Source organism: Melitaea cinxia, chromosome 21, assembly GCF_905220565.1.
Source record: "Melitaea cinxia chromosome 21, ilMelCinx1.1, whole genome shotgun sequence".
Taxonomy (NCBI): domain Eukaryota; kingdom Metazoa; phylum Arthropoda; class Insecta; order Lepidoptera; family Nymphalidae; genus Melitaea; species Melitaea cinxia.
In genome coordinates, this window is record NC_059414.1 from 3,272,547 (window position 1) to 3,293,651 (window position 21,105).

General features: G+C 32.2%; 1 protein-coding gene across 1 annotated transcript; it reads left to right on the forward strand.

Moving 5' to 3' along the window:
- The first annotated feature begins 2,367 nt into the window (after window positions 1-2,367).
- Window positions 2,368-19,796, forward strand: LOC123664229 (UDP-glycosyltransferase UGT5-like). Its single transcript, XM_045598822.1, has 15 exons — window positions 2,368-2,529; window positions 2,946-3,033; window positions 3,161-3,359; window positions 4,231-4,425; window positions 4,650-4,869; window positions 4,959-5,178; window positions 5,294-5,513; window positions 5,733-6,016; window positions 12,025-12,156; window positions 16,341-16,530; window positions 17,985-18,176; window positions 18,382-18,601; window positions 18,747-18,966; window positions 19,082-19,301; window positions 19,458-19,796. The coding sequence occupies exons 1-15, from the start codon at window positions 2,368-2,370 to the stop codon at window positions 19,735-19,737; spliced, it is 3,042 nt and encodes a 1,013-aa protein (XP_045454778.1). The 3' UTR covers window positions 19,738-19,796.
- The last annotated feature ends 1,309 nt before the right edge of the window (window positions 19,797-21,105 follow it).

Here is a 21,105-nt window from a genome sequence, read left to right on the forward strand (position 1 = left end):
GCGAAAGTGGCGTGGAAGAATCGCCGTGGAGGTGAGGCACCTGAATAGGAATATCATGGGAGAGATAATCAAAGAAGAACTCAAAAAAATATATATTATATGTAATTAAAATGTAACTCTAGCTGTAATTTAATTCAATTTATTATTGCTGCTCTGTGGTAACGGCAGTAAGAATATAGCCATCCCCCCTCTTCCCGTAGGTGTGGTAACAGGCGACTAAGGGATAACACAGTTCCACTACCACCTTGGAACTTAGCGTCTTCGGTGCGACAAAGCCGGCCCTGCGGTCACCAACCCGCCTGCCCAGCGTGGTGACTGTGGGCAAAACACATGAGTTCACGCCATTATTGGCGCGAACTTGTGGAGGCCTGTATCCAGCAGTGGGCTGCAATGGGCTGAAATTGCTGATTCCCGTCCGAATGTTTTTTTAGTAAAGGTATCAATTACATTACAGCCTATACAGTCCACTGCTGGATATAGGCCTCCACAAGTTTACGCCAAAAATAACGTGAACTCATGTGTTTTGCCATAGTCACCACGCTGGGCAGGCGGGTTGGTGACCGCAGTACTGGCTTTGTCGCACCGAAGACGCTGCTGCCCGCCTTCGGCCTGTGTATTTCAAAACCAGCAGTTGGATGGTTATCCCGCCATCGGCCGGCTTCTCAAGCTCCAAGGTGGCTGTGGAACCCCGTTATCCCTTAGTCGCCTCTTACGACACCCACGGGAAGAGAAGGGGTGGCTAAATTCTTTAGTGCCGTAGCCACACAGCACTACCTATAAAATGGCAAAACTGTATAGAATAGTACATATTATACAAATAGTACATATTTTTATGAATTAAATATATTACATATAAAAAGAATCGACTTTATGTTCCGACCATACAAAACGCCAATTTCCCGGAACCATTATCAAAGTAAAGTTGTATCCGTTAGATAAAAATAATCGTAATACTTGGTACTTATTGGTCAGTAGATACAGCTATCCAAATTGCTTATCGTTACTTAAAGATACAACAAGATTACGTATCAGTAAGTCTAAGCAGATCTTTTTATACCTCGTCATAAAGAACTGTTTCTTTTAGCAGTTGTAGCGGTCAAAGCGATGCAAGTAATTCTGTTGAATAAGTAAGTTATTTCATGTTTTATTTAGTTCAAAAATGTATTATTTTGTTAAAGATTCTTAATTGATCGATAGTGAATGAAATAAACCTATTTAGCTTTCTTCTGAAGTGTTTAGAGTTTGTATAAGTTAAAGGTAAATATTAAAATCTCATTAGTTTTGTAACTTTGATAATTGTGAGCAAGTCATAATTATTACAAACTTTTTTATATCATGAACTGTTTAGCAAAGGATACAATTTTAACAATGTTACGTAATTATCATTGAACGCATTTAGTTCGTGTAACTGGGAGTGCTTGTCACCAAGGTAACAATAATTGATTTTCTTTAGTTATTGGAACGAAGTTCCTTACGGTAGGCTTGGATGAGATTGTGATTTGGCTGGGTGACCGAACTGAAAAAAATTGAGACTAAAATATATAACGGAAGTGACGTAATATCAATCACACGACTGTACAATATGACGTATGTAAAACTGAACTCATTTAAGATTAAGAGTTATAAATGGTTGGCGGTTTTTGGTAAAATAATTAATAGCTATAATTAAAATAGCTATCGTTGAGGTGTAGTGTCTATTTGTATAGTCCATTTTTTTAAATAGTCCATTAAATTATTTAGTCCATTTTTATAGAATTATTAAATAGTCCATTTTTATAGAAGTCTCTTAAATGGTAAGAAATATGGCGTATTTCTGATCACAGAAAATTAGAGTAATAGTTTAATTTAGTGAAGTGACACAAAGAGCAAATGAATGAACAATATTAATAAGCCATAGATGAGAATAAAATTCATTTTATATTCAAATATTGTTGAAATTATTTAAAAACCTGATAATATATTGAATATTTTTGTTAAGAATTAGTAGAGGTAGGTACAGAATTATGAAAAAAAAATCGAGCATCTTTATTATTTTAAGCAAAGTTATTTTATATTAAATGGGATAGCGTTAAAAATATTCAGAATGAAATTGATATTCAGAAATATTAATAGTACAAAAAAAAAACCTTTGCAATAAACACTACTATGAAAGATTGACATTTGTCATTTTTTTTCGCTCAACATAGTGGAGTAGAGTGGTGGCCACCAATCCTTCTCATACATCCACATGAAGAAAGAGGCTTATGTCCAGAAATGGGATGTTACCGGCTGAATGTGATAAAACATACTTATAAACACTTGTACGTGTATGTTCTATCTTAAGAAATCTTAACTCTGTTTGTTTTAGGTGATAGTGATTTGAAAACGATGACGCGTCGTACTCTTTTTATACTATTACTTACAATCAATATTTTAGCGTTACCATTGACTGAAGCTTATAAGATTTTGCTGGTGAGTCCTATGCCGGCTCGGAGTCATTCTATTCTCGGCGATGGACTCGTAAGACATTTGTCTCAAGCTGGTCACGAGGTAATCATTTCTAGATTATTTATTATTGATACCCTGTGAATGCTATGATATATGGTATATGATAACACTCAAAGGGGCTTTTATTCTAGAGTAACGTACATATTGTATTGTACATATTGTGGACACGGTTGTATTTTAAAACAACTAGACATCTACAAAATATGAACATCCTGCCGTTGCACTGCTTTTTTTTTGTAATACATGTTGATTAGCCACAACATAAATAAAATATGGTATGGTCAAAAACTCTTATTATGCATGTCATAAATACAAGAAATATTTGACCAGCTGTATAAAGCAAAGAAAATAATTCTACTTAGCTGCGGACTTTTTTGTGAGCTTCTCATTCTCATCCCTAACTCAACTGATTATCGCCCACACGTTCTAATCTGATTTGACCAATTTTTCATTCTCAGATAACATACATTACAGCTGTACCCCATGAAAAACCAATGGCTGGAGTCAAAGAGATCGACGTTAGTTCTAATACTCGCCTATTTAATGGTCCGTATCATTGATTTGTTATAATGAAGTTATTGTCATTATGAATCCTTTAAAATATTATTTTATTGTATCTCATTTATAGATATATGATATCTGTATAATTTATTCGTGTACTCTTAATTTGTAGTTTCAGAAATAAGTTTAAAATTATTCTTAGACAATGGCTCGCAAATGGGTATGAATAGTATAACAATATTGATTAATATGATGGCAACCCTTGCTGAAGAGACCTTAAAGCATTCTTCAGTTCAAAAGCTTCTAGAAAATCCAACTCAAGAGTTTGATGTTATTATCGGTGAATGGATGATGTATGATTTATACGTTGGGTGAGACTTTTTTTTTAACGTTATGAAATCATAATTTTCAGTGAAAATTAAAAGATAAGTTCAACGATTATCATAACATAAATTACATATCTTATGTATATATATATATAAAATGAATAGCTACATTCTTTCTTTAGTCACGCGTGAACAGTTAGACGGATTTCGCTTATCTTTCGCTTTTCTTTTCTATCTGTTTGTGTGTTTTTTGTGATTGTTAGAAAGGTTGCAATGGAAAAAATTACTCAGAAAGTTTCGTGGTGAATTGGAAAGTTAAAAAAAGTAAAGGTTAAAAAAGTAATCTTAGCATTTTTCGCAATATAATTGTCAGTCGCCACACAGTTGGCGCCCTTGAAAGAATAATTGTTTAAACTCGATAAGCACAAACACCTAATTTAAGGGCAAAAGGAAGTAGACGTTGTGGCCAATCAGAGTTCTCAAAATTATGGAATGACGGTCCAGTAATTGAGGTGATTGAGGTGGCCAGAGCTCCTGGGAGGGATCAGGGGTAGGGTTGGCAATGGGCTTGCGATGCTTCTGGAGTTGCAGACACCTGTAAGCTATGCAGTATCTATTAGCCGACCTAGTTATATAAAAAGTGTGGCCAGGATTTTTAACCAACCCGTTCCCAATCTATTGTTTAATATCATGAAATAGATATAAAATAATTTTATCCAATAATTAGACGCGTGCAGGTCATCGGTCTAGTTCGGATCTAGACTCACATACATGATAAATACTTTTTTAGGAACAATATTTTAATTTTTTTTTTAACTATACCAACTTTATTTCAGTACTTGTAGCCAAGACATCAGTTAGACCAGTTAGTTTTTAATAAATATTACGTCAGGATAATTTTTTTTGTCTCTTTCAGATTGTCAGCAATTTATCGATGTCCTTACATTTGGTTTTCGTCTGTAGACCCGCATTGGAAAGTACTAAGATCTATTCATGAAATGTCTAACCCAGTGTATGTTCTAGATTCATTATCTGCAAATACACCACTTAGCTATTATCAAAGATTGCAGGAGCTGGGATCTCTAATTAAACAAATTGTTGCAGATAAATAGTAAGTTAAATTTACGCGCTTCTAAAATTGATTGACTTTTCTCTGTAACTGTTTATATAAGTACTGTTCCTCTCTCATAAATTAGCGCATTGAAATTGAAAATTCTTTAAGTGTTAATTTGCCAATCAACTAATACTTTTGTTACTTTAAATGTTAAATTTATCTTAATGTTCTTTCATAAAATCACTAAACAATATAATTTTATAGTTGTTTAACATTAACAGTTTAGTAAATCCAAGGGAAAATGAAGATTATGAACGTATATTGGTGCCTATTATTCGCAAACGTGGCTATCCTGTACCGAGCTTTGAAGAGTTGCGTTATAACGTGTCTTTGGTTCTCGGAAATTCACATGAGTCTCTTGGCAGGACAATGGCATTGCCAGCTAACTACATCAATATTGGTGGCTACCATATTGACACAAATGTGAAGCCATTACCTGAGGTAGGACAAGCGTAGAATCGTTAAGAGACAGTTATTCTAAGTAGTTCATTTTAAAATTAATTTTACCAATAGATCTTTTTGTTGCATAGGAATTGAAGAAAATTATGGACAATGCAAAGCATGGTGTTATTTACTTTAGCATGGGTTCCAATCTTAACAGTCAAACGATGCCAGATGAACTCAAGCAAAGCTTTTTAAAAATGTTCGGAAGCCTGAAACAAACCGTCTTGTGGAAATTCGAGGATGATTTGCCAAATAAACCTAACAATGTTCACATTTTGAAATGGGCACCCCAACCAAGCATTTTAAGTAAGTAATAAATATAGGAATATAATTTGTTGCTTAATAGTTTAGAACTTATATACATTTAGGACATAAAATTAAAACGACACAATACACGAGTTAAGTATGTTATTTTTTTCAGATCATCCCAATTGTATTCTTTTCATAACCCACGGTGGTCTACTTTCGACGACTGAAACTGTACATTTTGGTAAACCAATTATTGGAATTCCAGTCTTTGGAGATCAATTTAGCAATATAGATAAAGCAGTAGCTAAGGGATATGCTAAAAGAGTAGATCTGTCGTACACAATGGCGGATGATATTAAAATTGCTATTGATGATATACTCGGAGATCCCAAGTAAGTAGTAACAGATATATCGAGTTCTTACTATTCTTAGACTTGTCCAAAGAAGTAATTGCTGTGGTAGAACTTAAAAATAATTATTATGCAAGCCTTATCTAAATATTCAGAAAAGAAGCAGCTAGTATTGTCAGTAGACAGTACTTAATATGTGTAAATTACAATAGAAACATAATCATAACGCAAAAAAATTACTTTCGAATTTTCGTTTTACAGATATAATGCAAAACTTAAAGAATTATCAATAGTTTATCACAACAGGGCGGTAGAGCCAGCCAAAAATTTAGTACATTGGGTAGAATTCGTGGTGAAGACCGGTGGAGCAAGGCATTTTCGATCACCCGCATTGGATGTACCTCTATTTAAAATACTATGCCTAGACCTTATTTTTATTATTATAGCAACATTATATATAATTAAGATCAGTGTTACCTTTGCTTTTAAGAAGATAATTCGAAAAATGAAGCAATTTAATAAAAGTGATAAAAAGAAACAAAATTAGGTATACATACTTACAAAATTAGGTATACATACTTGTATAATATAACAAAATTGTTCAATTTGAAATAAAAATATATGTTTATTTGTTCTCATAATTATTTATTATATAATTTATTTTTCAATTATTGTTTTATTTTCAACTGAAGTACGTAGAACGACTAAATGTGTGGGGATACCACCAACAATATAGTACGTAGTCTACTACAATGATTTCAATTCGTTTTTTTTTTGTCCTGGTAGATATTATATAATACTGTATGCTATGGTACGGTTAGTACATTGTTAAAGTTGCGGATGATATTCGAGTTAAGACAGCAGACAAGTACAGTTCTTACTCTGCTTTGTAATAATAATGTCTTCTGTGTTCTTCTTCCTCCTTCACAATCTTCCTTCACGCTGGGTTGATTTCAAAAATATCTTCCTTACTAATAAAATTCGATTATTTGTTTGACCTGCCATATTACGTTAAAAACAAATTAAATTATTAAATTCAAGCTCAATACAGTTAAGGGAAATATTAATAGAATACCAAAAATGATAGTAGGATAATATGTAAACAATTGTGTTTGCTCACAAACGAAAAAAAAACCGACTTCAATTACATCGACAAGTAATACAACGTAAGTAGATGAAAATAATTGTGTTTGCTCACAAACGAAAAAAAAACCGACTTCAATTACATCGACAAGTAAATACAACGTAGATCGACGAAAAAATAGTCAAGTAACTACGCGTTATCAAAGATTACTCAAAAAGTAGTTATCAGATCTCGATAAAATTTATATGTGACCACATGATAAACATCAGCTTTTAATTAAATTAAAAATTATCAAAATCGGTACACCCGGTAAAAAGTTATTGCGGATTTTCAAGAGTTTCCCTCGATTTCTCTGGGATCCCATCATCAGATCCTGGTTTCCTTATCATGGTACTAAACTAGGGATATCTTCTTTCCAACAAAAAAGAATTATCAAAATCGGTACACCCAGTAACAAGTTATTGCGGATTTTTAAGAGTTTCCCTCGATTTCTCTGGGATTCCATCATCAGATTCTATTTTCCTTATCATGGAACTAAACTAGGGATATCTTTCCAACAAAAAAAGAATTATCAAAATCGGTACATCCAGTAGAAAGTTATGCGGTATAATACAACGTAGGTCGACGAAAAAAGCATCAAGTAAAAACGCATTATTAGATATAACTCGAAAAGTAGTTGTTAGATCTCAAATAAATTTAAATGGGACCAATTGACACACACCACCTTTCGATTGAAAAAAAAATTGTCGAAATCGGTCCACACGGTCAAAAGTTCTGATGTAACATACATAAAAAAAATACAGTCGAATTGAGAACCTCCTCCTTTTTTGGAATTCGGTTAAAAATTAACGAACTCACTAGCCGTCACTAGGATTTTCGAGGGTTTCCCTCGATTTCTCTGGGATTTCATCATCAGATCCTGGTTTCCTTATCATGGTAGCACACTTGGAATATCTCCTTTGCAACAAAAAAGAATTATAAAAATCGGTTTATAAATGACGAAGTTATCCACCAACATTCATAATGTTTATATATATATTTAAAACGATCGAATTGATTAACTTCCTCCTTTTTTGAAGTCGGTTAATAAATCAATTCATTGATCTGTCTCCATAAAACGAAATATATAAAATATATGAGACCGGATAACTACTGGAAAACACAGACGTAAACATTGATAATGTTATCGGCGTAATGAATGAGAATAAGATTCGTTAACGTTTTGTACATAATCATCATGACATGGAAGAAGTTGTTTTAATATTGTAATTTTAAAACGTTTGGTGGTTTATTCGTACTTTTACGACATAATTCATCATCATCATCATTACAGCCTATACAGTCCACTGCTGGACATAGGCCTCCACAAGCTTACGTCAAAAATAACGTGAACTCATGTGTTTTGCCCATAGTCACCACGCTGGGCAGGCGGGTTGGTGACCGCAGTACTGGCTTTGTCGCACCAAAGACGCTGCTGCCCGACTTCGGCCTGTGTATTTCAAAGCCAGCAGTTGGATGGTTATCCCGCCATCGGTCGGCTTCTTAAGTTCCAAGGTGATTGTGGATTCTTGTTATCCCTTAGTCGCCTTTTACGACACCCACGGGAAGAGAGGGGGTGGCTAAATTCTTTAGTGCCGTAGCCACACAGCACGACATAATTGGATTTAAAATATAGTTCACGCCATCTTTCACGCGAACTTGTGAAGGCCTATGTCCAGCAGTGGACTGCAATAGGCTGAAGTGAAGTTTTGATTTGTAAATATAATGTAAAAAACACAAAAAATATATATTTAAGTATCATATGAGTTTAACCGAAAACTAAAGTCGTCAAAATAAAACAATGACGATATAAGTGAATGAGGAGTATTCTACTGTTACAATCGTATCGCGATTGAAAATCAGCAACTTACGTAATCCTTTTTATTTTTATTTATCGCGTAATAATAGTTATTAATGACAAATATGTATCATATATTAATACGCTAAGGCTAAGACGTTTGCCTCCCTTTTTAGAAAAAAACCTCACAATTACTTCACGTAAATTATATATAATTTCATAGATAATTTGTTTGCCCTACCGGCATCAACAACTGAAAAATTTACCATGTTTTTATAAATTAATTAATTATTAAAATTATATACCTATATGACGACTTTAATTTTGAAACAACGTCAACATGATTGACGGTCGGTAAATTTTTTGTTTAATTTCAAATCAACTCACGTATAAATTCTTATTGGAATTTGTAAAGTGATAATTATGATACTTATTTAGTTCGCACGGGTAAAGCTAGTAATAACATTTATGTTTTTTTTTTTTTAAATATCACTAGGTCGGCAAACAAGCGTACGGCTCACCTGATGGTAAGCGATTACCGTAGCTTATAGACGCCTGCAACACCAGAAGCATCGCAAGCGCGTTGCCGACCCAATCCCCAATCCCCCCCAGGAGCTCTGGTCACCTTACTCACCAACAGGAACACAATACTGTTTGAAAACAGTATTATTTAGCTGTGATCTTCTGTAAGGTCGAGGTACTACGCCAGTCGGGCTGCTCCATATTTTGAGCAGGGAATTCCTGCTGTGCCCTACCTCAGACTACCTCATGTTCCAAGCCTTTCAGACAATTTAACTTTTTAAGACCAAAACTTGAGTTAATTGAAACAATTGAAATTCATTTTATTTAATATTTTCAATAAATTCATTTTATTGAAATAGAAGAAAAACTTTTCAGTTGGAACTAACAAATTCTTACTAACGAGTGACCTCAAACTAAATATTAATTTCACGTAAATCAATCAGTTAGTCATGCATATTTTATTCAATCATCATATATAATACATCGTTCATATGGAGTAACATGTTAACGTGAAGACGATATTTTTATTATTTAATCATAGCGTTTATTTCGCTTTTCTATGCGCTGTCCTATACCCAAAGGTTATCTGGAAGAAATCGCTCTTTTAGTTATAATACCGCCTTTGTACATCTTCCTCTAATTATACTTATTTTTGTTTGTATCTTTTAATGATGTGCAATAAAAAATATTATTATTATTATTATTATTATTTATCGTTCCTTCATAGTCTTCGCATAAACTGTTTTATTTTTTATTATTATATTTTGAATTTAATATTAATAAAAATTAAATAAATATTTAAAAAAAACCTATATACCATAACAACTACGTAAGTTAAACTCACGTCACCATTAGCGGGCTACAAATAATAATACAATTAATTAGATTTAGTAATCGCCAGATTATACTGTACAATAAAATTATTGTTCAATCCCATTGATATATAAAAAAATCTTCAATCCATTATACCACCTCCTTTCTAGGAGCCAGGATTCTAAAATATTTTAATAAAATTTTTGACTAGCCGTATCTATAATAATTTTTTGATCGTAGTAATTTTAAAGATTTTTTTAACTGAATAATATGGGAAACTGAGTTTCTAGTATTATAATGATTGTGATGATCTTATCAAGAGTTAGGATCTGAAATGTTTACAATGTGCTTCAAACCTTCCATAGACTGCTAGAGATAGCGGCATAGCAAGATAGTAGCAACAAGTACCTATACGGTCCACCCGTTCGTACGTGGATTTACCCTCAGGTGGGCCGTATGCTTATTTGCCAATTTGGAGTCTAATAATTGTGTTTGCTCGCAGACGAAAAAATACCGACTTCAATTACATCGGCAAGTAATACAAACGTAAGTAGACGAAAAAATAATCAAGTAAAAGCGCGTTATCAAAGATTACACAAAAAGTAGTCATCAGATCTCGATCAAATTTAAATGACATTATACGACAAGCATCAGCTTTTGACTAAAACAAAAATTATCAAAATCGGTTTAACCAGTAAAAAGTAATGATGTATTATATAAAGCATGTAGACGAAAAAATAGTCAAGGAAATACGCATTATTAGATATAACTTAAAAATTACTTGTTTGATCTCAATTAAATTTAAATATACTACACGACACGCACGACCTTTTGATTAAAACAATAAAAATTATCAAAATCAGTTCACCCAGTCATAAGTTCTGATGTAACATACATTAAAAAAGTACAATCGCACTGAGAACCTCCTCCTTATTTGGAAGTCGTAAAATAAGTGGTTCCGTATCTTATCATTTCTAATACCATACTCAAGACATGCTCATCAGCTGATATACTCTGTCAAAAAAATTAAGAGATTAAGTCTACGGAAGTACAATGAATGGTAGATGCTGGGTTTAAGTTTTCATGTATATGTAAGTGATAAAGTAAGACTGTTGAAAACTTAAGCCAACTTGAAATTAAAAACCAACCTGTTATGAATTTGCGAATGTTAAAAATAAAGAAACTTTCTGAAATTTTAAAATGGATGCGTATATTTTTACGAAACTAGTATGTACATTATTTTTATATGCTGCTACCGACTTCGGTGAATTTTGTACCATGTTATTTTGTAATTATATCGAGTTTTGTTTGATGTATGGTATAATATATATGGCTGACAATAACAGTCATACAGGAAGTTACGCGCATTTTGAAGATTCCTTTTTGTGTATATACATTATTATTCAAATTTAATAATACATATTAATAATAAATATTAAACATTGAAATTAAAACTTCTGGAGATTGTGTTGTAATTTACGATAGGATTGAAATTAGATCTGTAAACATTTTTAATACAACTGAAAATACCGTGAGAATGAATTGTTACCAAAATTGTAGTGGGTATTGTTTTTTTATAAACTCATGTACGATTTTTCAAACAACATAGTGTAATAATGTGGATTCGTATAAACGAATGGTAAAACAATAATTTAATCGATTGCTAATAAATTTGAGATAGTTATATGACAGATAACGGTATCAAGGTACAAAATATCAATACAAACTAATAATATATATATGTATCATTATCACTATCATTTATTATACTTTGTACTGATATATTATATATCAGTACAATAAATATCAGTACAAATTTATCATCAAACTTGATTTATCTGCCTGAGTAAAACAAATCTTTTAGTTTGTTAGTTGAAACATTGATGGGCCTACGGGAAAGTGCTGGTTATTTTATAACTCGCCATTAATTTATTTGCGAGATTAAATTTGTGAGTGACCACCAAAATTGGCAACAAATGTCTAAAGAAACAAATATATATATAACTGCTAACAACGTTAAATATTCTATTCACTCGACTTTTGACATTCTGTTGTAAATAAAATGGTGATAAAATATGAAACATCATTAAGAATAATAGTCATAGATTAGTTACAATTATTTACATTGGTATGTAACAGTTGACCCAATGGTTATCATAAGAGAACTATTTTACATACTATGACACGGAAGTTCTATCTTACTTGATTTATCTTTATGATTTTAGTTGTTTCCATATTATCATCAATGATTATAAGTAGTGCCTTTTAGAAAGTCATTTTGTGTTATATTGTATCAGGTTCCTGTGTCTGGGGCTGGGCAGAGGGCGTCCACAGTGTATCTTTATCCCGAGCGGTCCTGAGCATCTCGCTTGATCTCACTCCAGGTCTTTCCGATGGCCTCGGCTTCGTCAATGATGGTCCACCGCCAGGTTTCTGTTGGACGGCCACGTTTGCGCTTTTTTTGGGGGTTCCAGTTTAGGTCTCGGTATATGGTTAGAAAGAGTCATTTTGGCAGACAAATATGTGGACATCAACGATTTACGATAACAGTATTTCAAGATATTAATTGATCGAGACAGTTTGCGATGCTAACGAAGCTGTAAATTATTCAACAGAGTTTTTAAACTCATTGGATTTGCCAGGCACGTCACCGCACTATCTACTACAAAAAGTCAAATCTCTGGTTATTAACCGACTTCCAAAAAAGGAGGAGGTTCTCAATTCGACTGTATTTTTTTTTATGTTTGTTACATCAGAACTTTTGACCGTGTGGACCGATTTCGACAATTTTTTTTAATCGAAAGGTGGTGTGTGCCAATTGGTCCCATTTAAATTTATTTGAGATCTAACAACTACTTTTCGAGCTATATCTAATAATGCATTTTTACTTGACGCTTTTTTCGTCGACCTACGTTGTATTATACCGCATAACTTTTTACTGGATGTACCGATTTTGATAATTCTTTTTTTGTTGGAAAGGAGATATCCCAAGTTTAGTACCATGATAAGGAAACCAGGATCTGATGATGGGATCCCAGAGAAAGCGAGGGAAACTCTTGAAAATCCGCAATAACTTTTTACTGGGTATACCGATTTTGATAATTCTTTTTTTGTTGGAAAGGGGATATCCCTAGTTTGGTACCATGATAAGGAAACCAGGATCTGATGATGGGATCCCAGAGAAATCGAGGGAACTTCTTGAAAATCCGCAATAACTTTTTACTGGGTGTACCGATTTTAATAATTTTTAATTTAATCGAAAGCTGATGTTTGTCATGTGGTCACATATAAATTTTCGATTTATTTATTGAGATCTGATAACTGATAATCTATCTGATATCTATCTGAAATGAGCACAGATGATTTCGCCAATGTCACGTAGAAAACTTGTTTCAATTATTCGTAAATTACCTTGTCACACGTTATATATCATTACAGACATTATACCAAGTAGCTACTATTTTATGCCTATTAAAGTTCTTATTAAAAATGTTTAACGAATTAGATATGCGTTATATTAATTTTAGTTAATGGATTTCACTAGTGCCGAGATAGTTTAAAAGATGTTTGTTGCTAACGTCACGTATAGTTTATCTAAACTACCTCTTTAACTCTGATTGTTATGTTATTGACCTTTTGTTACTGTTATAATCATCAATCAGCTGTAATAATGCAATCGATCGTTAAAACTTAAATCTTCGTAACATTTTTTTTAAATGATTATTTTAAGAAATATGTCGAACATATACAAAAGAGAAATGAACACAACTTATCATGAAATAGGACAACCTATCGAATATTTTTTCGTCGATCTACGTTTTTATATATCGCATAACTTTTTCACTAGGTATACTGATTTTGATGATTATTGTTTTAATCAAAAGCTAATGCTTGTCTTGTAGTTCCTATTAAATTTGATCGAGATATAATGAGTTATCTTTGGTTACGCATATTTATGTAACGGTGTGTACTCTTCGTTGCCGTAACGCCATCTAATAGCGCCGTAGATGGCGTTGTTAGAAACTACTTCGGTTCGAACTATCGTATGACGTAGTGAGCTATATTATCTAGTGGTAGTGGAGGGTAGTGGCAGTTTTTTGTTTATAAATAATTTTGGTTCTTGTTTTAATCGGAAGCTGATGCTCGTCTTGTGGTCTTGATATTGTGGTGTGGGATCTGACAACTACTTTTGTAATTAAAGTCGGTTTTTTTCCCTTTGCGAGCAAACGCAATTATTTCAATAAGTTTACTAACAGGTTGTTGAGTGCAGGCGGTTCTTACGGAGGTAAAAAAGTACTTGTCGTATCTCGATTAATTTAAATGGGACCACACGAGAAAGCACCAGTTTGTGGTAAATAAAAGAATCATTAAAATCGGTCTATCCAAGAAGTTATCAAGTGACAAACATAAAAAAATACAGGTGACAATAAAAATTAGAGAAAAATTAATAATTATATTTGTAATTACTTGTAATGTGTGACTATTTAAATAACTTACAACAATTAAAATAAGTTCAGTGAGATGTTAATCCAAGGTTAATAGTTATAGAGTGTGATAAATGTAAACATTTGTGAGAATAGTTCAGTCAGTCTTATCACAGCATTCCGGTAGGATGGTATTAGTAAAATATTTGATATTTTTTATATTATTAAAATGCTGCTGCGCGTACAAAATTTTGGTCGTATCCGCATTGCCAGGAAAAAGTCACGGAATTCTGATAGGTGGCTATGTAAGGCATTTATTGGAAGCTGGACATGAGGTAGGTTACTATTATTTATTTCAAATATGTATTATTAAACTAATTCATCTTATATATTAAATTAAACGGGTTGGTCGGTCTATCGGCATACAACGTTTAACCGATTGATGTGTGACGATTATGATATAATTAATAAATGTTTTGATGTAGGTACTTCAACATTAAGTCGAATATATTATGTACCTAGTTACCTACTGATAATGTCGACAATGCCTATGTCCGGTAAAACTCGAATGACTTTATGTGGCATCTTATTATTAGTGATTGTAAATTATATTCTTTATGCCTACGTTATTACACGTATCTTAATTGAAAAAATAAAAAAATTATGTGGTGTCATGGGACACCAGGTAGGAACGAAGTTCCTTCGGATAGTATAGAAGCAACAAAAATGTTGAATTTTATATATATTTTCTACTTCTTGATTTTTTTTTAATTTTGTTGATTGGTTTTTAATTAAGTACATAAAAGTAAATAAATATATCAAACAAAATAATAACAATAATAATTCAAACTATTAAGTGAAATAAAAAACATATGTCTTTATTTATTTTTGTCGACAGTATAAAATTACATAAATAATTTAAAAAAAAAAGTTTACTAGTAATATTTTACAAACGTCATATTATACAGTCGTGTGACTGATATTACTTCACTTCCGTTATATATTTTTCTTACGGTTTTAGTATCACATTTTTTTCAGTTCGGTTGCCCAGCCAAATGTCAAGCCTGCCGTAAGGAACTTCGTTCCAATATAAAAATAAAAAATGGTTTTGTTAATACTTCTTCTACACATTTTAGGTTACCTTCTTGTCACCATTTCCAGTGAAGAGTCCTTCAAAAAATCTTCGAAATATAGACATTTCCGAAAACAGCAAATTCATCAATATGGGTACTATTTTCGTCATATATATATTTTTACTATAAAAGATTATAGAACTTTATGCTAAATTACTTTTTGTGAGTTGTAGGTAGTCCTAAGTCTAACATCAGCACTAATACGAAAACCGTACTAATGGTCATAAATATATATGTATTACGAATATTTGATTTACAAGTTTTAACAGGTTTACGTACATTTATATTAAAATACGTGAAGCAAAAACATTGTACTCCTTTTAAAGAAAATTGTGCTGACGGAGGAGTATGAAATTTTGCACACTTATCTATACTAATAAGTATTATAAGGAGGTAAAGTTTCTAACTTTATTTATTTGTAGGGTGTAACCTTCGCAAATACTCATCTGATCACGAAAATTCTTTCACTAACAGAAAGCTACACTATTCAGAAGTGACATAGGCTATATTTTGTTGTGATTGAACAAAAAAATTCAGTGAAAGATCCTATATATAAAATTCTCGTGTCACAATGTTAGTTACAATACTCTTCCGAAGCTGGACTTATTTTTATGAAATTTTGTGTGCATATCGGGTAGATCTGAGAATCGGACAACATCTATTTTTCATACAAATGTTATAATACAAGGGGGGGGGGGGGTATTAAGGGGAGTTAATAATATATATGGCAAAACAACGTTTGCGAGGTCAGTTAGTAGCTTAGTTAGTTATATAGAGAAGAAGTAAAAAATACATTAAATAAATAAAAAAATAACATCACACACGTATTTGACACACACGCGCATATTACTGTTTTGTTTATTATTATTGAAATATTAATAATAATTAAGTAACAGCAGACCTTAATAATGTTCAAACTTATAATTTAAATTAATTATGGTCGAATTTCGACCACAGGGCGACCACTAGTCTAAATAAAAGCTACAATTCCTTATTTTTTCTGAATTATTTCATTAGTACAATTTTTTTCTAAATTAATATTTTACACTGTTGCAGGCGCTTTCAACGTCGACGTTATAATGGATAAAAAAGTTCATTTGCAAAACCATATTCTATTCTTACCCATGATGGAAAACCTTTGGAAGAATACAGCTCAATTAGACATTGTGCAAAAATTTATGAATGATCCAAACGAAAACTTTGACGTTGTTGTAGCCGAATGGTTGTACGACGAATTCGTATCCGGGTAACTTTTTCTAATCCCACTTACTAGATAATTTTTATGTTTATTAAAATAGTTAAAATATGAATATTTTTTTAAAAAGAATACTTGGGGTGTGATCTACAATCGATACCGAAGCCAAAAATATAGTTTTTAGAATTTTTGTCTGTTTGTCTGTTTGTCTGTATGTATGTCCGGGATAAACTCAAAAAGTACTGCATGGATTTACTTCAAATTTGGCACGAATAATATTAAGAAGTCGGGTCAACATATAGGCTACATATTATCATGCTATCACCTACCGGGAACGAGCAGTGAACCTTTATTTCCTCAACGCATTCTGTAACAACGTGTAATCTAACGATGCATTATTATGTTAATAACCATGCTATATAAGCTAGCTTTACACTATAAAAATCACGCAATGTAAGTAACTAAGCCGATAAACATAATTAAATGAATATAAGTAGACAAAACAATTTTAAAGCAGCGCCATCTATGAGATTTTTCTGTAGATATGAAATGTAAAGAAGAAACGGGTAAATGAATGTTATTTTAAAAGGTATAATCGTAGGTATTTTTGGTGCTGTATAGCGTTCACGCAGACGACGTCGCGGGCAGCAGCTAGTTGAATTATAATTTTGTATTTTGGTCCAATAATAATAAAAAAATTATCGATAAGTAATAAAAATAGAACATCATCAAAGTAATCGAACAATCGAAGTCACTTAAATACGCATTATTTGGGGATAATTCAAAAACTTCTTGCCAGATCTCGCTCAAATTTAAATGAGACTACGTAATAAGCACCAGCTTGTGAATAAAAAAAATCATCGAAATCGGTAAACCCTGTTAGATATGAGGTGAAAATACACGTTTGAATTAAGACCCCCTTCTGTTTTTGATGTCGTTTAGAGTCTGAATTGATATCCGATGCGATTCTTGCGAAATATTGAATCTAGGTTAATGCTCGATGCAAAACTATTTACTTTAATTTTTTTTCAATTCAGAATCTGTTTAAATTTGGCTGAAGTAATTAGCACATGCAATAAACTTTCAGCGAAATTTATATCACACTAGCTATGCCCGCGACTTCGTCGGCGTAGAATTTAACAAAATAGTTATTGTTCAGTTCGCAGAGCTATAAAATAAATACATTTCTAAGTACCCTAAGTTATTCCTTACTTCATCAGCTATCTGCCAGTGAAAGTCTCGTCAAAGTCGGTCCAGCTGTTCCAGAGATTAGCCGGAACAAACAGACAGACAGGCAAACAAAAATTGTAAAAAATGTTATTTTGATATATGTACCGTGTATACATCCATATGCATTTAGTAAAAAGCTGTTATTTCAATATTACAAACAGACACTCCAATTTTATTTATTTGTATAGATGTAGGTAGGTGATGACGAGTAGGCGGCCTCCCTTTGTGAATTGTAAACATAATATAATGTAAAATTTTGATTTTTATTATTCAAGATTGTCTTCAGTTTTTAATTGTCCTCTTGTCTGGATATCTTCGATGGATCCGCATAGTTCAGTAGTATCACTTATACACGAAGACTTGAACCCAGCGTACACTTTCTTGCCTACGGCCGTAGACTACTCTTTTACATTTTTAGACAGAGTGTATCGGCTGATGAGCATGTCAAGATTATGGTATTACAACTGGTAAGACGATTTAAATGATATTTGGTAATCAGAAATTGCCTTAAGAAAATCAAAAATTGCTTTTTGTTTTAAAAGCATATTTTCTTCATTAGCATAATTGCACGGTTTTATCAGCTTCATTCGATTCGATTAGCGAACTTTTTTTATATATTAGCTAATTGTGTGACTTCCAAAAGTTTTACTTAATCGCCTTTTCTATTCTTAGGGTAAACGAGGATAAAAGGAATGAAGATTTTAAGCAACTTTATGGATCAATTGTTGCCAAAAAGGGCAGAGTACTACCTCACTACAACAACGTCAAGTACAATGGGTCTCTTGTGCTCAGCAACTCCCATATACTTACAGGGGATAATGTTGCTTTGCCACAAAATTTCAAACATGTTGGTGGTTTTCACATCAAAGACACCGCTGAACCCTTACCAGAGGTAAAACAGACAAAAAAAATATTTAGCATTTTATATTCCACGTCTAATTTTAAAAGATTCAACATCAATACGGATTTCGAAATATCAAATTCAATTAGCTACATTACTAAATGAATACAAAATTAATTCGATCATTTTGTTTTAGAAATTGAAAGAAATATTTGAGAATTCACCAAACGGTGTAATATACTTTAGTTTGGGTAGCAACCTTAAAAGCAGCGCACTACCTGAATCCATTAAAAGGGAACTCGTCAATATGTTCAGTGAGTTGAAAGAGACTGTAGTATGGAAATTTGAAGAATCCATGTCAGATCTTCCAAAAAATGTCCATATCATTCAGTGGATACCTCAACAAAGCGTTTTAGGTAAACATTAATCTTACGCAAGATTTCTTTTAAAAATTCTTTTTAGACAAGGTTGTAGGCCATATCTTTTTTAAATGTGAATAATATGATTAAATTAACATACATCTTTATTTAGCTCACCCGAACTGTAAGCTCTTTATCACCCACGGAGGCTTACTTTCGAAATTAGAAGCATTGCACTCGGGGAAGCCAATCATTGGAATACCATTTTTTGCTGACCAATACATTAACGTCGCCAGAGCAGTAGAAAAAGGTTTTGCCAAACGAGTGAATTTTGGTAATAGCATAGCTAATGATTTAAGAGTTGCAATTAAGGAAATGATGGAGAATCCGAGGTAAATTTTAATTCTATTCGGTGTATTTGTATATGTATCTGAGGTTAATAGTATTGCGGGTTTGATAAAACATTAAAGTAAATTTTCTATGTGATATAATTCATAAAAAAAAATGATTATTGGTTCCAATTAGAAAATACTGCCTTAATTTTTTAGCTATCAACAACATGCAAAAGAGCTGTCTAATATATTCCATGACCGTATCCTGTCTCCCGGAAAAGAGATGGTGTTCTGGACCGAACATGTGATAAAATCCAACGGTGCTCCACACTTGCGCTCCTTAGCGCTGAACTTCAGCTGGTATCAAAAACTGTACCTAGATCTACTATTAGTCATAATGCTAAAATTGACATTCTTATACCTCATATCTAAATACGTATGTAGTAAATTTTTTGTAAGATCTCGCTCAAAAGGAAGACGCAACAAAGTTGATTAATTTTTTGTCTTATTTTTTATTACAAATAGATTACAATAAAATTATACTAGTATCTAAAATAATTGACTATATTTATTCATATAATTGATATAATAATACCATAATTACAATTTAGCAGTCTATTTCAAGGAGATAAATTTTTGAAGGGTAATAGTTTGATGATTATTGCATATTTGTCATCGTTATCGAAGAGTAATCAACTCTAATCAATTTTCAACAACGGTAATTAACATCGTGGTGGTATTTTTAGTGAATGTTTAATTATTCGAAAACATAGTTAAAAATAATATATCATTAAGGAATAAATTAAAAGTAAAAACTTTTTAACAGAAAAGTTTTTAATTTAAAAGCGCTAAAAATAAAAAATAAACTTTTCCTTAAAAAGTTTTCTTTTGATATAAAAGCTTGTCGCCAGATTTACTTTTGTAGATAAAAATGAAATAAAATAAATTAAATTTATTTTTCGAGTTATTTTCAGTAAAGAAGTTTCAAAGCGCCTTTCATTTGATACTCATATTGTAGAAGTGTAATAAAAATGACTACTCCGCCATTTTAGGCGTACCACGATGTTATTTAGGATGATGTCACATCATGCATTGTCATCCAAACTAAACGCGTGACAAAGACAAAATTTTAGCTAAATCGATTGAAGATCTAAAGTCCGCGACAAAATTTTAACAAGCTACACATTTTTCATTACAAATCTTAATAGAATATATTTTTTTTTAATTTTTGACTACGATTAAGGACTGTTAGTCAATTCAATGTGTTCTTCAAGTCATTCATGCAAAGATTAGGAAAAGACAGCTATTACTTAAAATTTAAATTTTAGGTTCTAAAAATATGTCCATAAGGCGTTTTGCAGTATGAAGCGGCATTGTAATTATTTTATTTATTTTTTTTTTTTTATTTTATTTAATGGTTTACCAACAGATATACATCAAATATAGTATTAAGAGTACAGTATATAAAAATCGTCATGTTAGGATGTAGATCCAATTACAGGCAAACACAGCTTCATCATTTAGTCATTAAGTCAAAATAATGAAAGCGAGAGAATAATAATTATAGGATAAGTTTAGAGAATAATTTTTTAGGTTAAGTTACGAGCTTTAAAATGTTTGACTAATTTTCTATATGCGCCAAAACTACTGTGAAATATGTCTATCTTTGTTTTTTGATAAAAAACGTTATGATCCCGACAGATTCTCGGCAACAAGCTATTGAAGCCCAAGTTGGTTCTATATCCTTTGACATACAATGGCTTAAAGTTAACAATCCTAGAGTTACGCCTTGGAACAACAAAACCAATCCGAGACAACAGTCGTGGACAGTCCAATAGGCCTCTAGAAATCTTGTACAACAAGA